This window comes from Odontesthes bonariensis, chromosome 4 (genome assembly GCF_027942865.1).
Source record: "Odontesthes bonariensis isolate fOdoBon6 chromosome 4, fOdoBon6.hap1, whole genome shotgun sequence".
In the NCBI taxonomy this organism is placed as follows: domain Eukaryota; kingdom Metazoa; phylum Chordata; class Actinopteri; order Atheriniformes; family Atherinopsidae; genus Odontesthes; species Odontesthes bonariensis.
The window spans coordinates 29,814,775-29,831,548 of NC_134509.1; the positions used below are offsets into that span (position 1 = coordinate 29,814,775).

The 16,774-nt window shown below is 40.1% G+C and overlaps 1 protein-coding gene across 2 annotated transcripts; it reads left to right on the forward strand.

Annotated features, from left to right (window-relative positions):
* Window positions 1-522: 522 nt before the first annotated feature.
* ftr84 (finTRIM family, member 84) lies at window positions 523-13,199 on the forward strand. Of its 2 annotated transcripts, none has more exons than XM_075463877.1 (7): window positions 523-1,247; window positions 1,479-1,574; window positions 1,687-1,920; window positions 2,185-2,341; window positions 2,426-2,482; window positions 2,588-2,644; window positions 2,811-13,199. In XM_075463877.1, the coding sequence occupies exons 1-7, from the start codon at window positions 675-677 to the stop codon at window positions 3,353-3,355; spliced, it is 1,719 nt and encodes a 572-aa protein (XP_075319992.1). In that variant the 5' UTR covers window positions 523-674; the 3' UTR covers window positions 3,356-13,199. The 2 variants fall into 2 exon arrangements, with proteins under 2 accessions (XP_075319992.1, XP_075319993.1); XM_075463878.1 differs by having other exon boundaries at window positions 2,591-2,644.
* Window positions 13,200-16,774: the final 3,575 nt, after the last annotated feature.

The following is a 16,774-nucleotide window of genomic DNA, read 5'->3' on the forward strand; positions in this document are numbered from 1 at the left end:
TCCCATGAAGAGACAACTCACAGATTTGCTTCTTTGTGCTGTATGTTATTAAAATTGCCAAGCAGCTTGAGGTCATGTCTCATATGATGAAATCTAGATATTTGAAAAGTACAGAAAAAAGAAATCCAGGCAGGAGTCACCCTGCTTCTTAAGAAGATATGAATTTTGAATACAAGAAAATAAATGATTTTGTATTCTTGAATTTTCACACATGAATAAATTATAACACGTTTGTTGAAATGAAATGTCACAGTAATGCAGCAAGACTTTACAAGGCATTGCTCATAGGTGGCGAAGTTTAGTTGTTATTTTGCTGACTACTTGACCTTACTGTGTGAGTTCACCTGATATTCTTGCTTGTAAGCAGATCTCATCTTGCATGCAGACCTCAGTACTTTCACTCAAACGGATTATTGTGACAGACTAGAGAACAGATTGTGTGGGAAGGCATCACCTTACTGCTTATAGTAGAAACAAAGGCTTACCTTTAAATATCAGCAACAGACTGCAATGTGTGGTCAGAAAAGTAGTCGTAGGTTCAGGAGCCAGTGGAGGGACTTTTGTGGAACTTTTTCAGACTTGCTACACTTGACTTCATGGACTTATCGACATTTTGAAGATTCACAAACTAAAACTACTAATTTTGGTTTCTCATATTTGCCTCATTTGGCATCATGGCTGAATCTGATTTCCCTTTACCACCGGATTCATTCTGTCAACTGTGTGCAGATGGACTGAGAGACCCAGTCACTATTCCATGTGGTGACACTTACTGCCTGGAGTGTATCAAGATCTACTGGGATCAGTTTGATCACATGGGTGTGTACAGCTGTCCGCAGTGCCGTGCAACCTTCACGCCGCGGCCTGTCCTGAGACGCAACCTTCCCGATGTTTACCACCAGCCACGGTCACAGCTTCCAGAGCTCAGACCTTTTCCCTACATGCACCGTGACTCCTACTGCGATTTCTGTGTTGGCCGTCGCAACAAAGCTGTCAAGTCATGTCTTATGTGCCTGGCTTACTACTGTGAAACGCATGTCAAGCCTCATTATGAGTCTTCTACTTTCAAGAGGCACAAGCTGGTGGATGAGACGGGCCACCTGGACAGGAAGATCTGCCCCCAACACGAGAAAGGCCTGGAGTTGTTCTGTCGCTCTGACCAGATGTGCATATGTGTGCTGTGCACTGTCAGAGAGCACCGCGGCCACAACATTGCTTCAGCAGAAGAGGAGCGCATTGAGAAACAAGTGAGTCTTAACTATTTGGGGCAATGTATCTGTTGTCATTTTTGTACATTGTACAGGTGGTATATAGGCAGTTTATTCCTCTTGAAGTATCTTAAATCCCTTTCAGAAGATGATTCATCATCAGATTTTTATCAGTTTTAAAGACTTTACACAGAAAATTGGTTGAAACTAAAATTGCATCCTCTTCCCCTGATTGATTTACAAAATCCTGGCTTTGTGTTATTCCATCAGAAAGTCCTGGTTCTCACCCAGTCTGAAGTGCAGCACATCATTTCAGAGAGGATGAAGGAGCTGCAGGAGCTCAAGCATAATGTGGATGTGCTAAAAGTAAGATAAGGAATAACCCAACATAAAAGCATGCATCTCTGCATTACAGATTGTAGTGGTGTAATTCTGTTTGTGCCTAAAAGCTCCGGATAAACTGACTCTACTTTTTCAGGGTGCTGCCCACCGAGCACAGACAGAAAGTGATAAGACCTTCCATGAAATGCTGCAGGCGGTCGAGCGCTGGAAGTCTGAAATCAATCAGATGATAATGACCAACATGCAGGCAGCAATGTCACAAGCTGAGGGCTACGTTGAACGCCTGGAGCAAGAGATAATGGAGCTGCAGCGCCGAGACGCAGAGCTACGACAGATCCTTGAAACAGAGGACAATATTCACTTTCTGCAGGTGCTCAAACAGAACTGCAGCGACAAGTATTCATTTAATTATCTTAAACAATATCACGCTAATTTAAAAGGGATTTACAAATCTCTTTTAAATGCGTCTTTATATTTAGGTCAACATATATTATTAGCTTTATGCTCATCAATCCTATATTATTTTTCATGAGGCAAGAGAGATGTGCTTTAGCTATATTTTCAAATGTTGGCATCACACGGACTTTGTGGAAAATATTATTTTACAATATTATGGCGCTTCTTGTTAAAACAGAATTTTCCAACCCTGTGTGTTCCTCCTGAGGCCATGGTTCCCAAAGTGCTCATCAACCCCCAATTCTCCTTTGGAGAAATAAGCAAAACAGCCACAGATATGAAAGACAGTCTGGATGACATCTGCAAAAAAGAACTGAGCAAAATCTCCAAGACAGGTATGTTCCTGATATAACATGTATATTCTGAGTACTTCAAAGTGATCCGGAGGTCAGCCAACCTAATGCTGAATATCTCTACAGTGAGTGAAACTCCTGTCTACATACTTTTGCCAAGAAATGGAGACAAACGGCTCAAAGGTGTGTCAACTGAATCATTACATTTCAGTTTTGATTATGTAAGAATAAACAATTGTATGCAATTTACTGAACAATAATAAGAAAATCCACGGTTTTATGTCCAAGCAGTTCCATCCAGGGTCGATTTTCAGGAGCCAAAATCGAGAGCAGACTTCTTGAGATGTAAGTAAAGTTTTTAGGTTTCTGTCCATATGTTGATTTTTGCATTACGTTCTTTCTATACAACAGCAAAATGTATTTTTTAATTTTACAAATGCAGCATATTCTGACATATTTAGTTGTTATGAGTATATCATTAAGAAATGTATGCCGTGGTTGTTTTGCTTAGATTCCTGCAAGATGTCCTTCGATCCAAACACGGTGTACAAAGAGCTTGTCCTGTCAGATGGGAATCAAACAGTCACGCGAAAGAAATCAATCCAGTTTTACCAAGATCATCCAGAGCGCTTTGACGGTTTCTCCCAAGTGCTGTGCAAAGAGTCTCTGGCTGGTTTCAGATTTTACTGGGAGGCTGAGTGGAGCGGGGAGTTCTCCATAGGGGTGGCCTACAGGAGCATCAGCCGCAAGGGCAAGAACTCACAAAGCCTGCTGGGCTACAATGACAAGTCGTGGAGTCTCCTCTGCTCAGACTCAGGCTACTCAGCCTGGCACAACAAGGTAGACAGAGACCTTCCTGATGCTCCAAGGGCCACACGAATAGGTGTGTACTTAGACTATGCAGGCAACACTTTAGCCTTTTATTCAGTATCAGAGACGATCCAGCTCATCCACAAATTTAAAGCTCAATTCAGTGAGCCTTTGTATGCTGGTTTTGGTGTGGGCTCCTCAGTCACCCTCTGCCAACTGAAGCAGAGCACCCTGCCTTATACTTAGAGAACAGAGTATAGAACTCACACAGATTGTTCCTCTTCGGCACATTTCGAAAATGAAAAGTTTCTGCATGATTCAGCATTCTTCACCTTAACCAGCTTAAAATTCAAGTAAGAGATTACGGTGTATCATATCTTTGTATCGTATAGTTGTTCTTTTACAGCTGTTGCAGAACACTGTGATTCATTTAAGATTGTGCATCTTGTACAAAACCCACTCTCTTTTAAATCAGTTTAATCTTAGGTTTCTTTTGCTGTCAAATGCTAAACTACGATCACCAGTCAATGCATAACTGTGTTTTACATGCTTTACAATGGGACTATATGGTTTATCAGAAAACTGTGATGTGGCTAAAATGATGCCATAAAATGGATGGTGTAGCAGTCACAGTGCCGTGTGGATTAAGAGTTTTTCAAACTTTGACAAAACCAACATTCCTGTGGGGGATGTTTACGTATGTGGATATAAACCAGATCTTCATTTTCTTTCCACAAAGGAAAAAGAGACAGAAACTGCCTAATTTACAACACCCTTAAGAGCTTTTGGGGAGTCGAACTCACTCTTGGAAAAGTGGGAGACTTACTATCTTATCTAGACCATAACTCGAAAGTTGACACTTTAACAGATCAGACCGACCAGATGGCTACACATGAACTGAGAAGACTCACTTTTAGTCAAATCTTAAAACTATATTAAATGTGTTTGATAACCGTGTACAATTTCTTTCAGGTTTCCAGCTTGATCACAAGACGCATATAGAGACAATTTGTACGATTCTGGCTTAAATATTGACAAAGAACTGATTTTGGTGGAAAATGCCCAACCTGCCTGATGGAACCACATTGCCCCCTAGTGGTCTGCAGTGTTGATTAGTTGAACATTTAAATCCCAAAGGACTCAGTAAAATGGACAATGTATATGCAACAATTTAACTTCTAACGATGTCCCTTCGGTATCTATTTGGTATTTGTTTAGTGTCCCCATTGTTAACACAGAAATTAGCATTGTGTAATTCACTATTCATTTGTCACGATTTCATAGATATTCATCTGAATTTTGAAAGTCATAATTGTCTTTATCATGTGTGTTATTTTGATGTCTTTATATTACAAGTCTATGTTATATCTTTAATCTGCATATCTTAACAAGATGTGGTGTTTTCAGAATCACCGAGACAAATGTTCTGAGATGGGAGTAATGGAGAAACACAGAGTTCTTTGTCTCATCCAGAAATCCCCCTAGCACAGATCACCTTACACAGACATGCACACAGTTCAAGCATGTCATTGGCTGAAAAAGTAGTGTAAGCCCCGCCTCCGAGAGTCAAAACCCGGAACAGCGGAAAACACACGCGTCCTTGTGCCCTGGCTCTGTCTCTCGCTAGTTCTCTCGTTTGCTGGCTCGCTTCAGGCGTCTGCCCTCTTGTGCTCTGGCTCTTGTTCCAGAAGGGTTCCAACCCAGAGTTTCAGAAGGAGATTTGAGCAGAGAACAGCTGCTCAGAGACTTTTAGAGATGGTTTAAGCAGAAGAGAAGAGCTCGCCGGAGTTTGGGAGTTTTCCCATAATCTCAGGAGAGAGCGGAAGGACGTGTGGATAACGATGCAGCGGACGACCGGAGGAGACCCTCCAGAACCCAGTGAGACCCCGGAGACGAGAAAGAAAGATCCGAACAAAGAAACAGATTGAAATACTCTGAAGATGCACGTTTTATGTGTTTGTGTTCGTCCCTCGCCATCCACGTCTTTCTACGTCGCACGTCCTAACCTCCGCTGTTTCACGCCATCATCACCTTTTCCTACCAAGAAAGCCAACTCCAAGCAACCTTTTATTAATCTTCTGTGAACTTAAGTTCACTTCATCAGAGAAAGCAGCAACGGACCAACTCTGACACAACGATGGATTTGATCATCCCACAGTAAAGCCCTCGACATCATCGTCCCCGTTTCCCGGTGAAAGAAGCAACTGAGAAGCTAAAAAGGTCAGCCACCACAGCCAGGAAGGCCCAGAGAGCGGAAGAGAAGTCCCCTCGGACCCCGCGTGGCCGCTGCCTTGGTCCGAACCGACTGAACAGAACTTCAGCACAGTAAGACCGACCCGTTTTCACCTTAAAGTGGGTTTGATGGATGTCTCGAGGCTTTCACAGAATGATAAATTAATCCGAAATGTCAGTACAGTATTTAGATTCAAATAGTCAGCCAACCCAAACTATTTGAATAAATCCAGTATCTCCCCATTCCCCATATTTTATTTTATATTCACTAAGTGTTTTATATAATCACCCATATTCAATGCATCTCCTGTTTGTTTAAAGGTTCATGTCTAAGATCATATCATTGTAATAAACAGCTCATATATCTATATATATGTTATAATCACAGATTGTGTCGTATGCTTTCTTTACGTAATGTCTGTCCAACCAAACGAGAACTTCACGAAAGTAGCGAGATATGAGACTGATTATTAATTGAATATTAATTTAACACCAGGATCGTAAGATTTCGAACAGTTTTCCTACCTGACTGTGACTTAAAACTAAGTCAAAACCTAGGTTGGTGGTGCCCCTGAATTCGAGGTAAGGTTTATTTGAGACTGTAAGAACATCTCATAAATCCTTATATTTAATAGGTATATAAATACCCGGTAACGCTACATATTTTTGGTGCCCCGTGTGAGGCGTTTTACGGTAGACTGACTTACGTGAAGGAAAGCATAAACATGATATTGGCTGGTTCATTATCTGTGTGTGAGCAATGCAAGCAGTGGCTGTGTCTGTCTTTATAAACTTAGAATGACTAAAAGCACTTTATCAGAGTAATCGTGGACGCATGATAACTCTCCAAATCCGTGGGTGCGCAATATTAATTGCACACCGCAGAAGAGCACCCAGCAGCCCAGCTGTCGCTGTTTCCTCCCAGAATAAAGATTGCATGCACAGCGCAAGAACGCTGAATTTAAAGGCCTGGCCGTAGTTGCGAGTTTCCAACACGGTTGATTTGATTTTTTTTTTTTATGAGTATCACAAATTCAGCCGCGAGTCCCGGCGAATTTAGTCAACTCAGAGCCTCCTCAAACACAGGAGTTTTGATCCGCTGTAATCTTGCAGCCGGACATAAAAAAAGCATCAAGGTGCTATATAGAAACCCCATGAAGTGGGGGAGCGAGTTTAAACGTTGTTTAACGGAGCGTTGTGACGCCTAAAATAAAGTAATACAGATTACTTATTGAAAGTTAAAGCTGCTGAGCTTAACTGAATGAGTCAGAGCCGTCGCTCCTGATAAAATAAATGAATAAAATAAATAACTAAAATACACACGGTCACAAAACGTGATCGCATGAATGACTTAAACAGTCAATTGTTTTTGTATTATTAAATAAACGACCGGAACGCCGTGTCTGTTGAACCCAGTTGAAAGAAAAAACTGAGGGTGTGTTTATTTTTAAAATGCTTACAAGCCCTAACTAAAATAATATACAGCAGTAGTGGACAGACCAATTTTGCTGCAGAAAAATTGAGTTGGTGACTCTATTCGTTGTTATTATCAAAGTTGGTGACTTTTAGAAGCATTCTGAACTGAGGCCGCCGTGTCTCAAGCATTGTGAGCTTTGCAAGGCAGTGTTTAAAAGTTTGTGGGCAAACTACAACATCGCTTGTGCACTGTCTGTGAGAGACGTTAACCCTTTCATTCCCCATGGAAATGAGGCGAATTCACTGAGTCCTTGAAGGACTATTGGTGGGCGGTGCTAGAAATCGTCACCAGTGACGTCAACTCCTCACTCCCTTCTCTCAAACCCGCCCACTTGAAGTTTTTTGACATGTGAGCGCTCAGGATCACATTAAATAGGATCACAAAGAAAGCTGATCATTTTGCTTGGTACTAACGAATACCAGCTTTATTTGAATATTCTTTAATGCATTTGAATCAATTGTTTGACATAAACAATACCAACCTTGTTATTTGGAAACATTAATTGAAGCTAATTAATCTCAAATGTGTGTCTTTCACCAAATCAGATTACCTTAACAGGAACTGATTATAAGACACTAAGGCTTAAAGAAAACAACAGCCCAGAGCTTGTATGTTCCCTTTTGTGTTAGCATTAATGTTTTCCCTCTTTTTACCATAACGGTTAATGATAAGCTTCTAAATTAAATGCATTTCTTCCAGTTTTGAGTAAAATAACACAGTCGTGTTTATTTTAACATCCTTCCTTATTTGTTTCTCAAGTGAACAAATTCAAAAGGAAGAAATTAATTTCAGGAGAACAATCCTTATTCCCAACTACCTTCACATTAACCCAACTATTTTCCCTTGTTCCAAACTCAAACTTATTTTCAGAAAGAACCCTTTCTGAGACAAGTGAAAAACAAGATGATGGACTTAACAAAACAGTTGATACTGGGTTATGCCTTAAAGAAAAGATGCATTAAAACACCTGAAACAGAGCCAATCAGTTTAAAGCCATCGGCTGAGACAAAAGCTAAAAAGCCCAAAGAAGAATCTCTGACCAAAATGTTAAGTAGTCTAGCTGTGGTGTTCGTTAAACATGCACACCAAGTGATGGAACAAGCCGCTGACAAACTTAAAACTCGGTCACAGAAAAAGCCACAGTTTCAGGAGGAAACCAAATTCCTCCAACGCCAACTTAAAGCCACTGAGAGGGCATCCAGCCAAGCTAATGCCCAAGTAACAGAGTTAACAACACAGGTTGAAAACTCAAACCAACAAATTATTCAACTCAATGAAAACAACAAAAAGCTTGAACAGCTACTTCAAAACTGCCAACAAGAGTTGATTTCAACCCAAGTCCAACTGAAGAAGGTGGACCAAGCACAAAAACAGTCCCAGCAATCTCTACACATGGTTCTGCAGAAAGTGCAGGATTTAACAGTCAAAGTGCTAACTGATGACAAGCATCTTAATGTTGAAAAGGAACAAATGCAGCTGTTGACAGAACAGCTAAGCAAAGCTAAGGATGAGCAAAACGCCGCTCATCCACAGCAGGAACACCTATCAGATAAACCAGAAGGTGTTGAGATAGACCTACGTCAGTCTTTGGAGACGGGACATGAACAAGAAACACATGGCTTCCCCCAGGAAGACAGAGGGAACCCTTTTCCTGAAGTGAAAACAGCCTACAAGAGCTCAATTGTTTCACCCCCGTCTTCAACGACAACAAATTCTTTCAGATCTGAAAAGATCGTTTATGATCCAGGTAAACCGGATCAACCATTTCCTACTTTAGGACCCCACGTTCCACAAGCTCCTTCTGACGAAGAGCTTGACAAAATTGCTCGCCATGTGCCCAGATTCGAACCGACTCTTGGGACGCCACATGACACCCGAGCATATTTGGACGACATTGATTTCTTCCTGCGAAGGTTTCCAAACGCATCAGTTAACAACAAATTCTACTTGATTAAGGTTACATCTAGCCGCGAAGTCAGTAGATTCATTGAACGTCAACCCGATTACATCCGGAACGACTATACACTCCTCTGCCAAGCACTCGAACGCGAGTTTTCAGACGAGCTGACCCCATCTGGCTTAACCGCTGCCATGATGGTTAAACAAGGACGGAATGAGCTGCCTCAGCAGTATTATTACCGCCTCCTCAAAGCTTATTTTGGTTTCAGCAACAAGGTAGGAATGGAAGAAGACATGAGTTTCAAAACTCTTTTCCTTCAAAACCTCCATCCAACTACCAGCTATCACTTAGGAGTTATAGCTAACCCTCACACTGCTACCATTCAGCAGCTACGTGAATGGGCCAGTCTAGGTTTCCAAAAACATAGACAAGCTAAACAGCCAGAACCCATCACCACACAGACCCAGAACCCTGGTTCTTGGTCCCCAGAGTTAGAAGTGGGACAAAGTGGCAGACCTCCAGCAGAGGTCCCCCCACTGGCCACATTCTCAACGGCCTAAGAAAGGCTCCAAACACAACTATTCCAAACCCTCATGGCCCAGCCATGACCCAACTCACTGCCACAGTGAAAACCACAGTGTTCATTCAAACCCGCAAAAAGACATGTCTTTTCAAAATCGACATGACCAGCAATCTGCTCAAAACCGCAACTGCAATTATAGACTTCGGTCTCGCTATAAACCATCACACACTGCATGGTCACAACCATCACCAGATCAGAAAACAACTGAGATGAGCAGAGTCATCAACAAGGACCACATCAAATCTCAGCAATGGTCTAGTGAAATAAGTGCCATCAGTCAAGACGATATTGATAGCCTGAAAAGTGTGCTACTAAAAGAAAAGAAAAAGTTCAGAACCCAACCGTGCTAACAGAGACTTAGAAATGCTAGCCTGTTCCTGGAGGTAGGACCATACACTCCAACAAACATTCTAGTAACCCCGAATACCAAACCTTTAACCATAGCTAACTCTTAAAGGAAGCAAAGAAGCTTACCCTCAAAATATCACTTACCTAATCACGATAAAACTACTCCGTAGTATCATGATGCCTCAAGATTGAATCCAGGACACCTCAGTGTTCAAAACTTCAATTTTCAAGTCTATCATCATCTGGTGACACACTCAACTTACCTTATTTCACCCATGTGACATCTACAAATGGGGGAAACTGGTCTATAACTGAATTAAAAGCAAAATTAGCAGTGAAATGCTGACAACAGCTTTCACCATGGATCCTTTAGTTAGAATATCACTCGTTACTGCTGTACAGTGAAGCCCTGTCCAGGACCGCCGCCGCGACAAATATGTTACACATCACTGTTCGTATAAGTCCTGCGAATATGCTCACACTCAGGTAGTAAACGTGCTCATCTCCTAACTATTAAGAAATACCACATCCTAGATCATGACTCTAACAATGAGTAAAATTCTCCCCTAACATTGATCTTTTTCCAAAAGAAATCTGCATGCTTTTACTAGGATTTTCCATTTGAAATTATATAGGCTTAGAAACCTTTACTTATGAACATTATCTTTAGCTATTAGACATTTACTACGTAGGTTAAGTAAGCTTAACAAAATTACGTTTATAGCCATTGTACGTTTATAGCCATTGTTGTGTCAGAATTGTATTAGGCTGTCTCGAGACACCCACCATAACCCTCTTGAGAGTCCTAGCAACCACCAGACTCGGACACACTGGACTTCTTCACCTGCGATTCGGATCAGCCACGAGTTCAGATCCGATTCGAATGGGGGAATGTAGCAGTCACAGTGCCGTGTGGATTAAGAGTTTTTCAAACTTTGACAAAACCAACATTCCTGTGGGGGATGTTTACGTATGTGGATATAAACCAGATCTTCATTTTCTTTCCACAAAGGAAAAAGAGACAGAAACTGCCTAATTTACAACACCCTTAAGAGCTTTTGGGGAGTCGAACTCACTCTTGGAAAAGTGGGAGACTTACTATCTTATCTAGACCATAACTCGAAAGTTGACACTTTAACAGATCAGACCGACCAGATGGCTACACATGAACTGAGAAGACTCACTTTTAGTCAAATCTTAAAACTATATTAAATGTGTTTGATAACCGTGTACAATTTCTTTCAGGTTTCCAGCTTGATCACAAGACGCATATAGAGACAATTTGTACGATTCTGGCTTAAATATTGACAAAGAACTGATTTTGGTGGAAAATGCCCAACCTGCCTGATGGAACCACATTGCCCCCTAGTGGTCTGCAGTGTTGATTAGTTGAACATTTAAATCCCAAAGGACTCAGTAAAATGGACAATGTATATGCAACAATTTAACTTCTAACGATGTCCCTTCGGTATCTATTTGGTATTTGTTTAGTGTCCCCATTGTTAACACAGAAATTAGCATTGTGTAATTCACTATTCATTTGTCACGATTTCATAGATATTCATCTGAATTTTGAAAGTCATAATTGTCTTTATCATGTGTGTTATTTTGATGTCTTTATATTACAAGTCTATGTTATATCTTTAATCTGCATATCTTAACAAGATGTGGTGTTTTCAGAATCACCGAGACAAATGTTCTGAGATGGGAGTAATGGAGAAACACAGAGTTCTTTGTCTCATCCAGAAATCCCCCTAGCACAGATCACCTTACACAGACATGCACACAGTTCAAGCATGTCATTGGCTGAAAAAGTAGTGTAAGCCCCGCCTCCGAGAGTCAAAACCCGGAACAGCGGAAAACACACGCGTCCTTGTGCCCTGGCTCTGTCTCTCGCTAGTTCTCTCGTTTGCTGGCTCGCTTCAGGCGTCTGCCCTCTTGTGCTCTGGCTCTTGTTCCAGAAGGGTTCCAACCCAGAGTTTCAGAAGGAGATTTGAGCAGAGAACAGCTGCTCAGAGACTTTTAGAGATGGTTTAAGCAGAAGAGAAGAGCTCGCCGGAGTTTGGGAGTTTTCCCATAATCTCAGGAGAGAGCGGAAGGACGTGTGGATAACGATGCAGCGGACGACCGGAGGAGACCCTCCAGAACCCAGTGAGACCCCGGAGACGAGAAAGAAAGATCCGAACAAAGAAACAGATTGAAATACTCTGAAGATGCACGTTTTATGTGTTTGTGTTCGTCCCTCGCCATCCACGTCTTTCTACGTCGCACGTCCTAACCTCCGCTGTTTCACGCCATCATCACCTTTTCCTACCAAGAAAGCCAACTCCAAGCAACCTTTTATTAATCTTCTGTGAACTTAAGTTCACTTCATCAGAGAAAGCAGCAACGGACCAACTCTGACACAACGATGGATTTGATCATCCCACAGTAAAGCCCTCGACATCATCGTCCCCGTTTCCCGGTGAAAGAAGCAACTGAGAAGCTAAAAAGGTCAGCCACCACAGCCAGGAAGGCCCAGAGAGCGGAAGAGAAGTCCCCTCGGACCCCGCGTGGCCGCTGCCTTGGTCCGAACCGACTGAACAGAACTTCAGCACAGTAAGACCGACCCGTTTTCACCTTAAAGTGGGTTTGATGGATGTCTCGAGGCTTTCACAGAATGATAAATTAATCCGAAATGTCAGTACAGTATTTAGATTCAAATAGTCAGCCAACCCAAACTATTTGAATAAATCCAGTATCTCCCCATTCCCCATATTTTATTTTATATTCACTAAGTGTTTTATATAATCACCCATATTCCATGCATCTCCTGTTTGTTTAAAGGTTCATGTCTAAGATCATATCATTGTAATAAACAGCTCATATATCTATATATATGTTATAATCACAGATTGTGTCGTATGCTTTCTTTACGTAATGTCTGTCCAACCAAACGAGAACTTCACGAAAGTAGCGAGATATGAGACTGATTATTAATTGAATATTAATTTAACACCAGGATCGTAAGATTTCGAACAGTTTTCCTACCTGACTGTGACTTAAAACTAAGTCAAAACCTAGGTTGGTGGTGCCCCTGAATTCGAGGTAAGGTTTATTTGAGACTGTAAGAACATCTCATAAATCCTTATATTTAATAGGTATATAAATACCCGGTAACGCTACAATGGAGTAAACCAGTGAAGAAAAGTGAATGCATTCTCTAAATATGATGAAAGCTCCAGATTCAGGAAGTAAGGTGTTAAATCACTACACGTCTCAATGTTTTTGCCTTATTTGTCACAATATACTGCACTTTTTTCATTCAGTGATGAATATCTTTCCTATAATCTCACATATATACACCCATAAAACATTATCCGTGTAATAATATATTGAATGCTTGAGTAAACATTGTCGGTCAATCAAGAAACATGATCGTATTGTACTCGGGCATGTGTAAATTTTGTTTAAAAGAAAAGCTTCACACCAAGGTAAAGCAGTTTTCAGATCCTTCTAATTAAAGCCTTTATGTCTGACCACACCCAGCCAGTGGGGTTGGTCCAGTGTCTTTCTGTGTCTGTTCATCATCACATGTTAGTTCATAAGTAGTGACAATTATCTTTTATTCATTTCTCCCTCTGAATTCTAACATAAAAGATCAAAATTGTTTGTGTGAAAGAAATAATAATGAATTATGTGACTACAATGTGACTGTTCTGTCAGAGTACACTGTCTTCCTATCTGAAGCACGATGGATTTCAAAAACCGAATTTAAATATAAACTCCTTGTTGGTGTCCATCTAGCCATCCATTTTTTATAGCTGCTTAATCCATTTCAGGGTCATGGCGGAGCAATTCAGGGTCACCCAATGGGAACTGGAAATTTGAAATTTCTCGAGATTACAAGTTAATTATCTGACGATAACCAAGCTAGTTTTCCAGTGATAATGGGTTAATTATGTCATTATCATGAGATAGCAGGGACTGTGTTCTTGAGATGACAGATTATTATATTTTGTTTGTGAAGTCTAAACAGTGGGGTCATCTGAAGTGCAGCTACTGACTGAAGCAGAGTTGGTCAAAGTTATCTATGCCCACAGATGCCACTGTTGGTGCTCCGGAGCATACATTTACTAAAAGTGCAGCAACACAGTCACACATGCTAAAGGTCTTCCCCAACTGCTTTAACATTAGTAAACAATGGAAATAGTTGTTAACTTAAAAAACACTTATATTCAAGCCAAACCATAATCATCTCGTGATTGAGAAAACCAAGTTAGTTTTCTCATGATCGCAGGTTACTCTTTGCTGATTTCTCGACAAAATAAGATGTATCAACTTTTTATCAAATGAAAACAAGCTTCGTTATCTATAACAGTATGATTAACTTGTGATATCGAGATAACATTATCGAATTTAGTAATTGGCAAAGTTACTCTCAGCTATTATACAAATGCACTCAAACATGATTACTCCAAAAAATTATGTAGCGTGGTTGTTGAATACAAATGAATTTGCTGGAGCTCTTCTTGTCCCTTTTGCCTAAAGTGTTATTTACAGCAACTTCTATAATGACTGATAGGAAAGACTTTTTTTTTTCTGTCCCATGATTTGGAAGGCAAATGACCGAAAGGCGCAAAACTACTTTACATGTTTTGTTTTGCTACAGAACACAGCATAGCCACAGCCCTGTATGCAAACTCATAAATGTTGGAGGCATTGCATGTATACAAAAAAAGGAATGGAAAAGAAATGCATAGCTACATAAAAAACAGTAAAGGACAATCCAAGAATGACCTGACAAATGCATCAAATATAACATGAAAACTACAAAAATCTATTCTGTTGGTAACTATTTACATTTTTCTGTGGTCCCACAGGTAATGAAAACTATTAAAGGAAGCTTGTGACTTATCTTGTTATTCCTCAGGATTCTTAAACTGTTCACAAAACATTGCATTTCCACCCAACCTCCAACTTGGGGCTTTTTAACTAAACAGATAAGTATTTTCCTTAAAAGTGTTTCATATTTAACACCATTTCCATTTTTTTTTTTCCTTCACTATTTCTTAATTTATTCAGTTGTGTACATAGAATACACAAAAATAGTATGAAGCCAATTGCTCTGCAGGGGCTACAATGTTTTCTTAAATAAAGAGCACCTCATTTGAGTTATTAAACTTTTTTAAAATGAATATATAAATAATATTATGAGGCCTGAGACAGGTAGAAACAAAATGGAGTGCAGGCAAACCTGGGAAAGTTTGACTGCTGTCAAACTGTCACAAACTTATGTAACTTAGTTAAAAACTTTTCAACTTTGTTTTAGCTTGATTTTGGCAATACTTTACCAATATATTAATTCATCCAAGTACGTGATCATATATAAAGATTAAATACAAACTTTGACAACACAGTTCTTATTCATTTTAGAATTGATGGGGTTTTGTTTAATTTCCTGAAAAGTTATGTTTTTGGACATACATCAACCGGACACCAGCAACACCAGCTGTTTCCTATTGAAAATGAATGGGACTCATCAGGAGCAGAATCAAACAATCATCCATTACAATACTTAGGTTTTAAGATATTTCCCATCTTTTCTTGGGGGAAAGGGGTTTATCTTGTTGATTTCAGCCACAAGGGCTTCTTATAACAAATAATAAACTTTAAAAATGCACTGGTAACCTGCAAATAAACCAGAATTAGCCAAAAATGTTTTCAACCGTCTACAAGTTCTGCAGCTGGATTTTTAGCTAATTATAATGGAGTAAAGCTGGACTGTGTCAGCCCCCTACACAGAGAGATCGTAAACTGTCTAACCAAGAGATTAGAATAATTTGTATAAGAAATGCCCAGTCCTCGTTCAGTAAAAGCAGGTTTGGTAATAGTATTGAGTCAAAAAAGCTGACAGGAATTAAACATTTAAACCCATATTAATATCATAGATCAGAGGTCACATTTTGTATATGCTTTTCTTTATAATTACATTATCTATTTTATTTATAAGTGATTTGATATTAGATCACTACAGATGCAGATATGAGTATGTGTATTACTAAATGTCCACAAAAATTTTCCCTGGAAATTTAGCTAGTATCGCCAGAGGTGTGTGTGATAATAGGAATAGAAAATATGTTTTTAACATTAACATTTTTGACTCCACGAAATTACCCTCTTGCAGCCTTTTTATTCTACTTACACATTTTGCAGTGTATTTGATTGTGCCAACAGTGAGCCAGGTTGAACTGGAAGAGACAGATTTATTTATAACATTTTGTTCCATTGCATTGAGGCTGAAGCACAGTGGGATGCAGGATGGCGTCTGAGTCTCCACTTGCAAGTCCTGAATGGCAATTAGGTGGCTGTCGACATGAAAGTCATGACACATACAGTGGTAGGATACATGGGATCAGGTTTGAGGCAGGAGGACAGAGCAGGGGCTGAGCCAAAGAGAGAGAGGTGTGATAGATACTGACTCCATCTTAACACTGAATCACAGACAGCTTTAAATACAGCTTGTCAAGGTGTTAACACAGAAGTTAGAATTTTCTCTTCTTTGCTGATTGACCGGAGCTCCATATTTCACCAACAGGTGGATATTCAGGATTGTGTTTCAGATTAAAGGTATGGCATTTCAATTATATAGTGCTTTATCTGCATTGTATTAACCATAAATTTCAGATTCGGATCTTTGTCTCTTTTGTATTACAGACGCAAAATGAACACCACTGTTGCAGAGAACGGTTCTTCAAGCCCCACTGAAATGATTCAATATCATGATACAACTTTATCCATAATCTCAGCTACAGTTAACAGCATTGTGAGTCTTCCTTTGAATGGTTACGTCATTTGGCTGATTTTAAGAGGACTCAGAGAGACTTTGGCAGCGGACTTCTTTTCTCTGAACGTGGCAATGTCAGAGATTCTTTTCTCCTTGTGCAGCTTTTTCTACATTGTTTATGTAAAACAAAAATCAATTCTCTGTTTTCAAGTGTTTATCTTTTCACTTGGCCTTTTTTATACAGCTCGTCCATGTAACAATTCCGTTGCTACCGTGGGTTCACCCAACACATGAGCAGAGACCGTGGTGGACTTATACTTGTTTATTTATTATTGATCGAGGTTAATAGCCAGAACGGC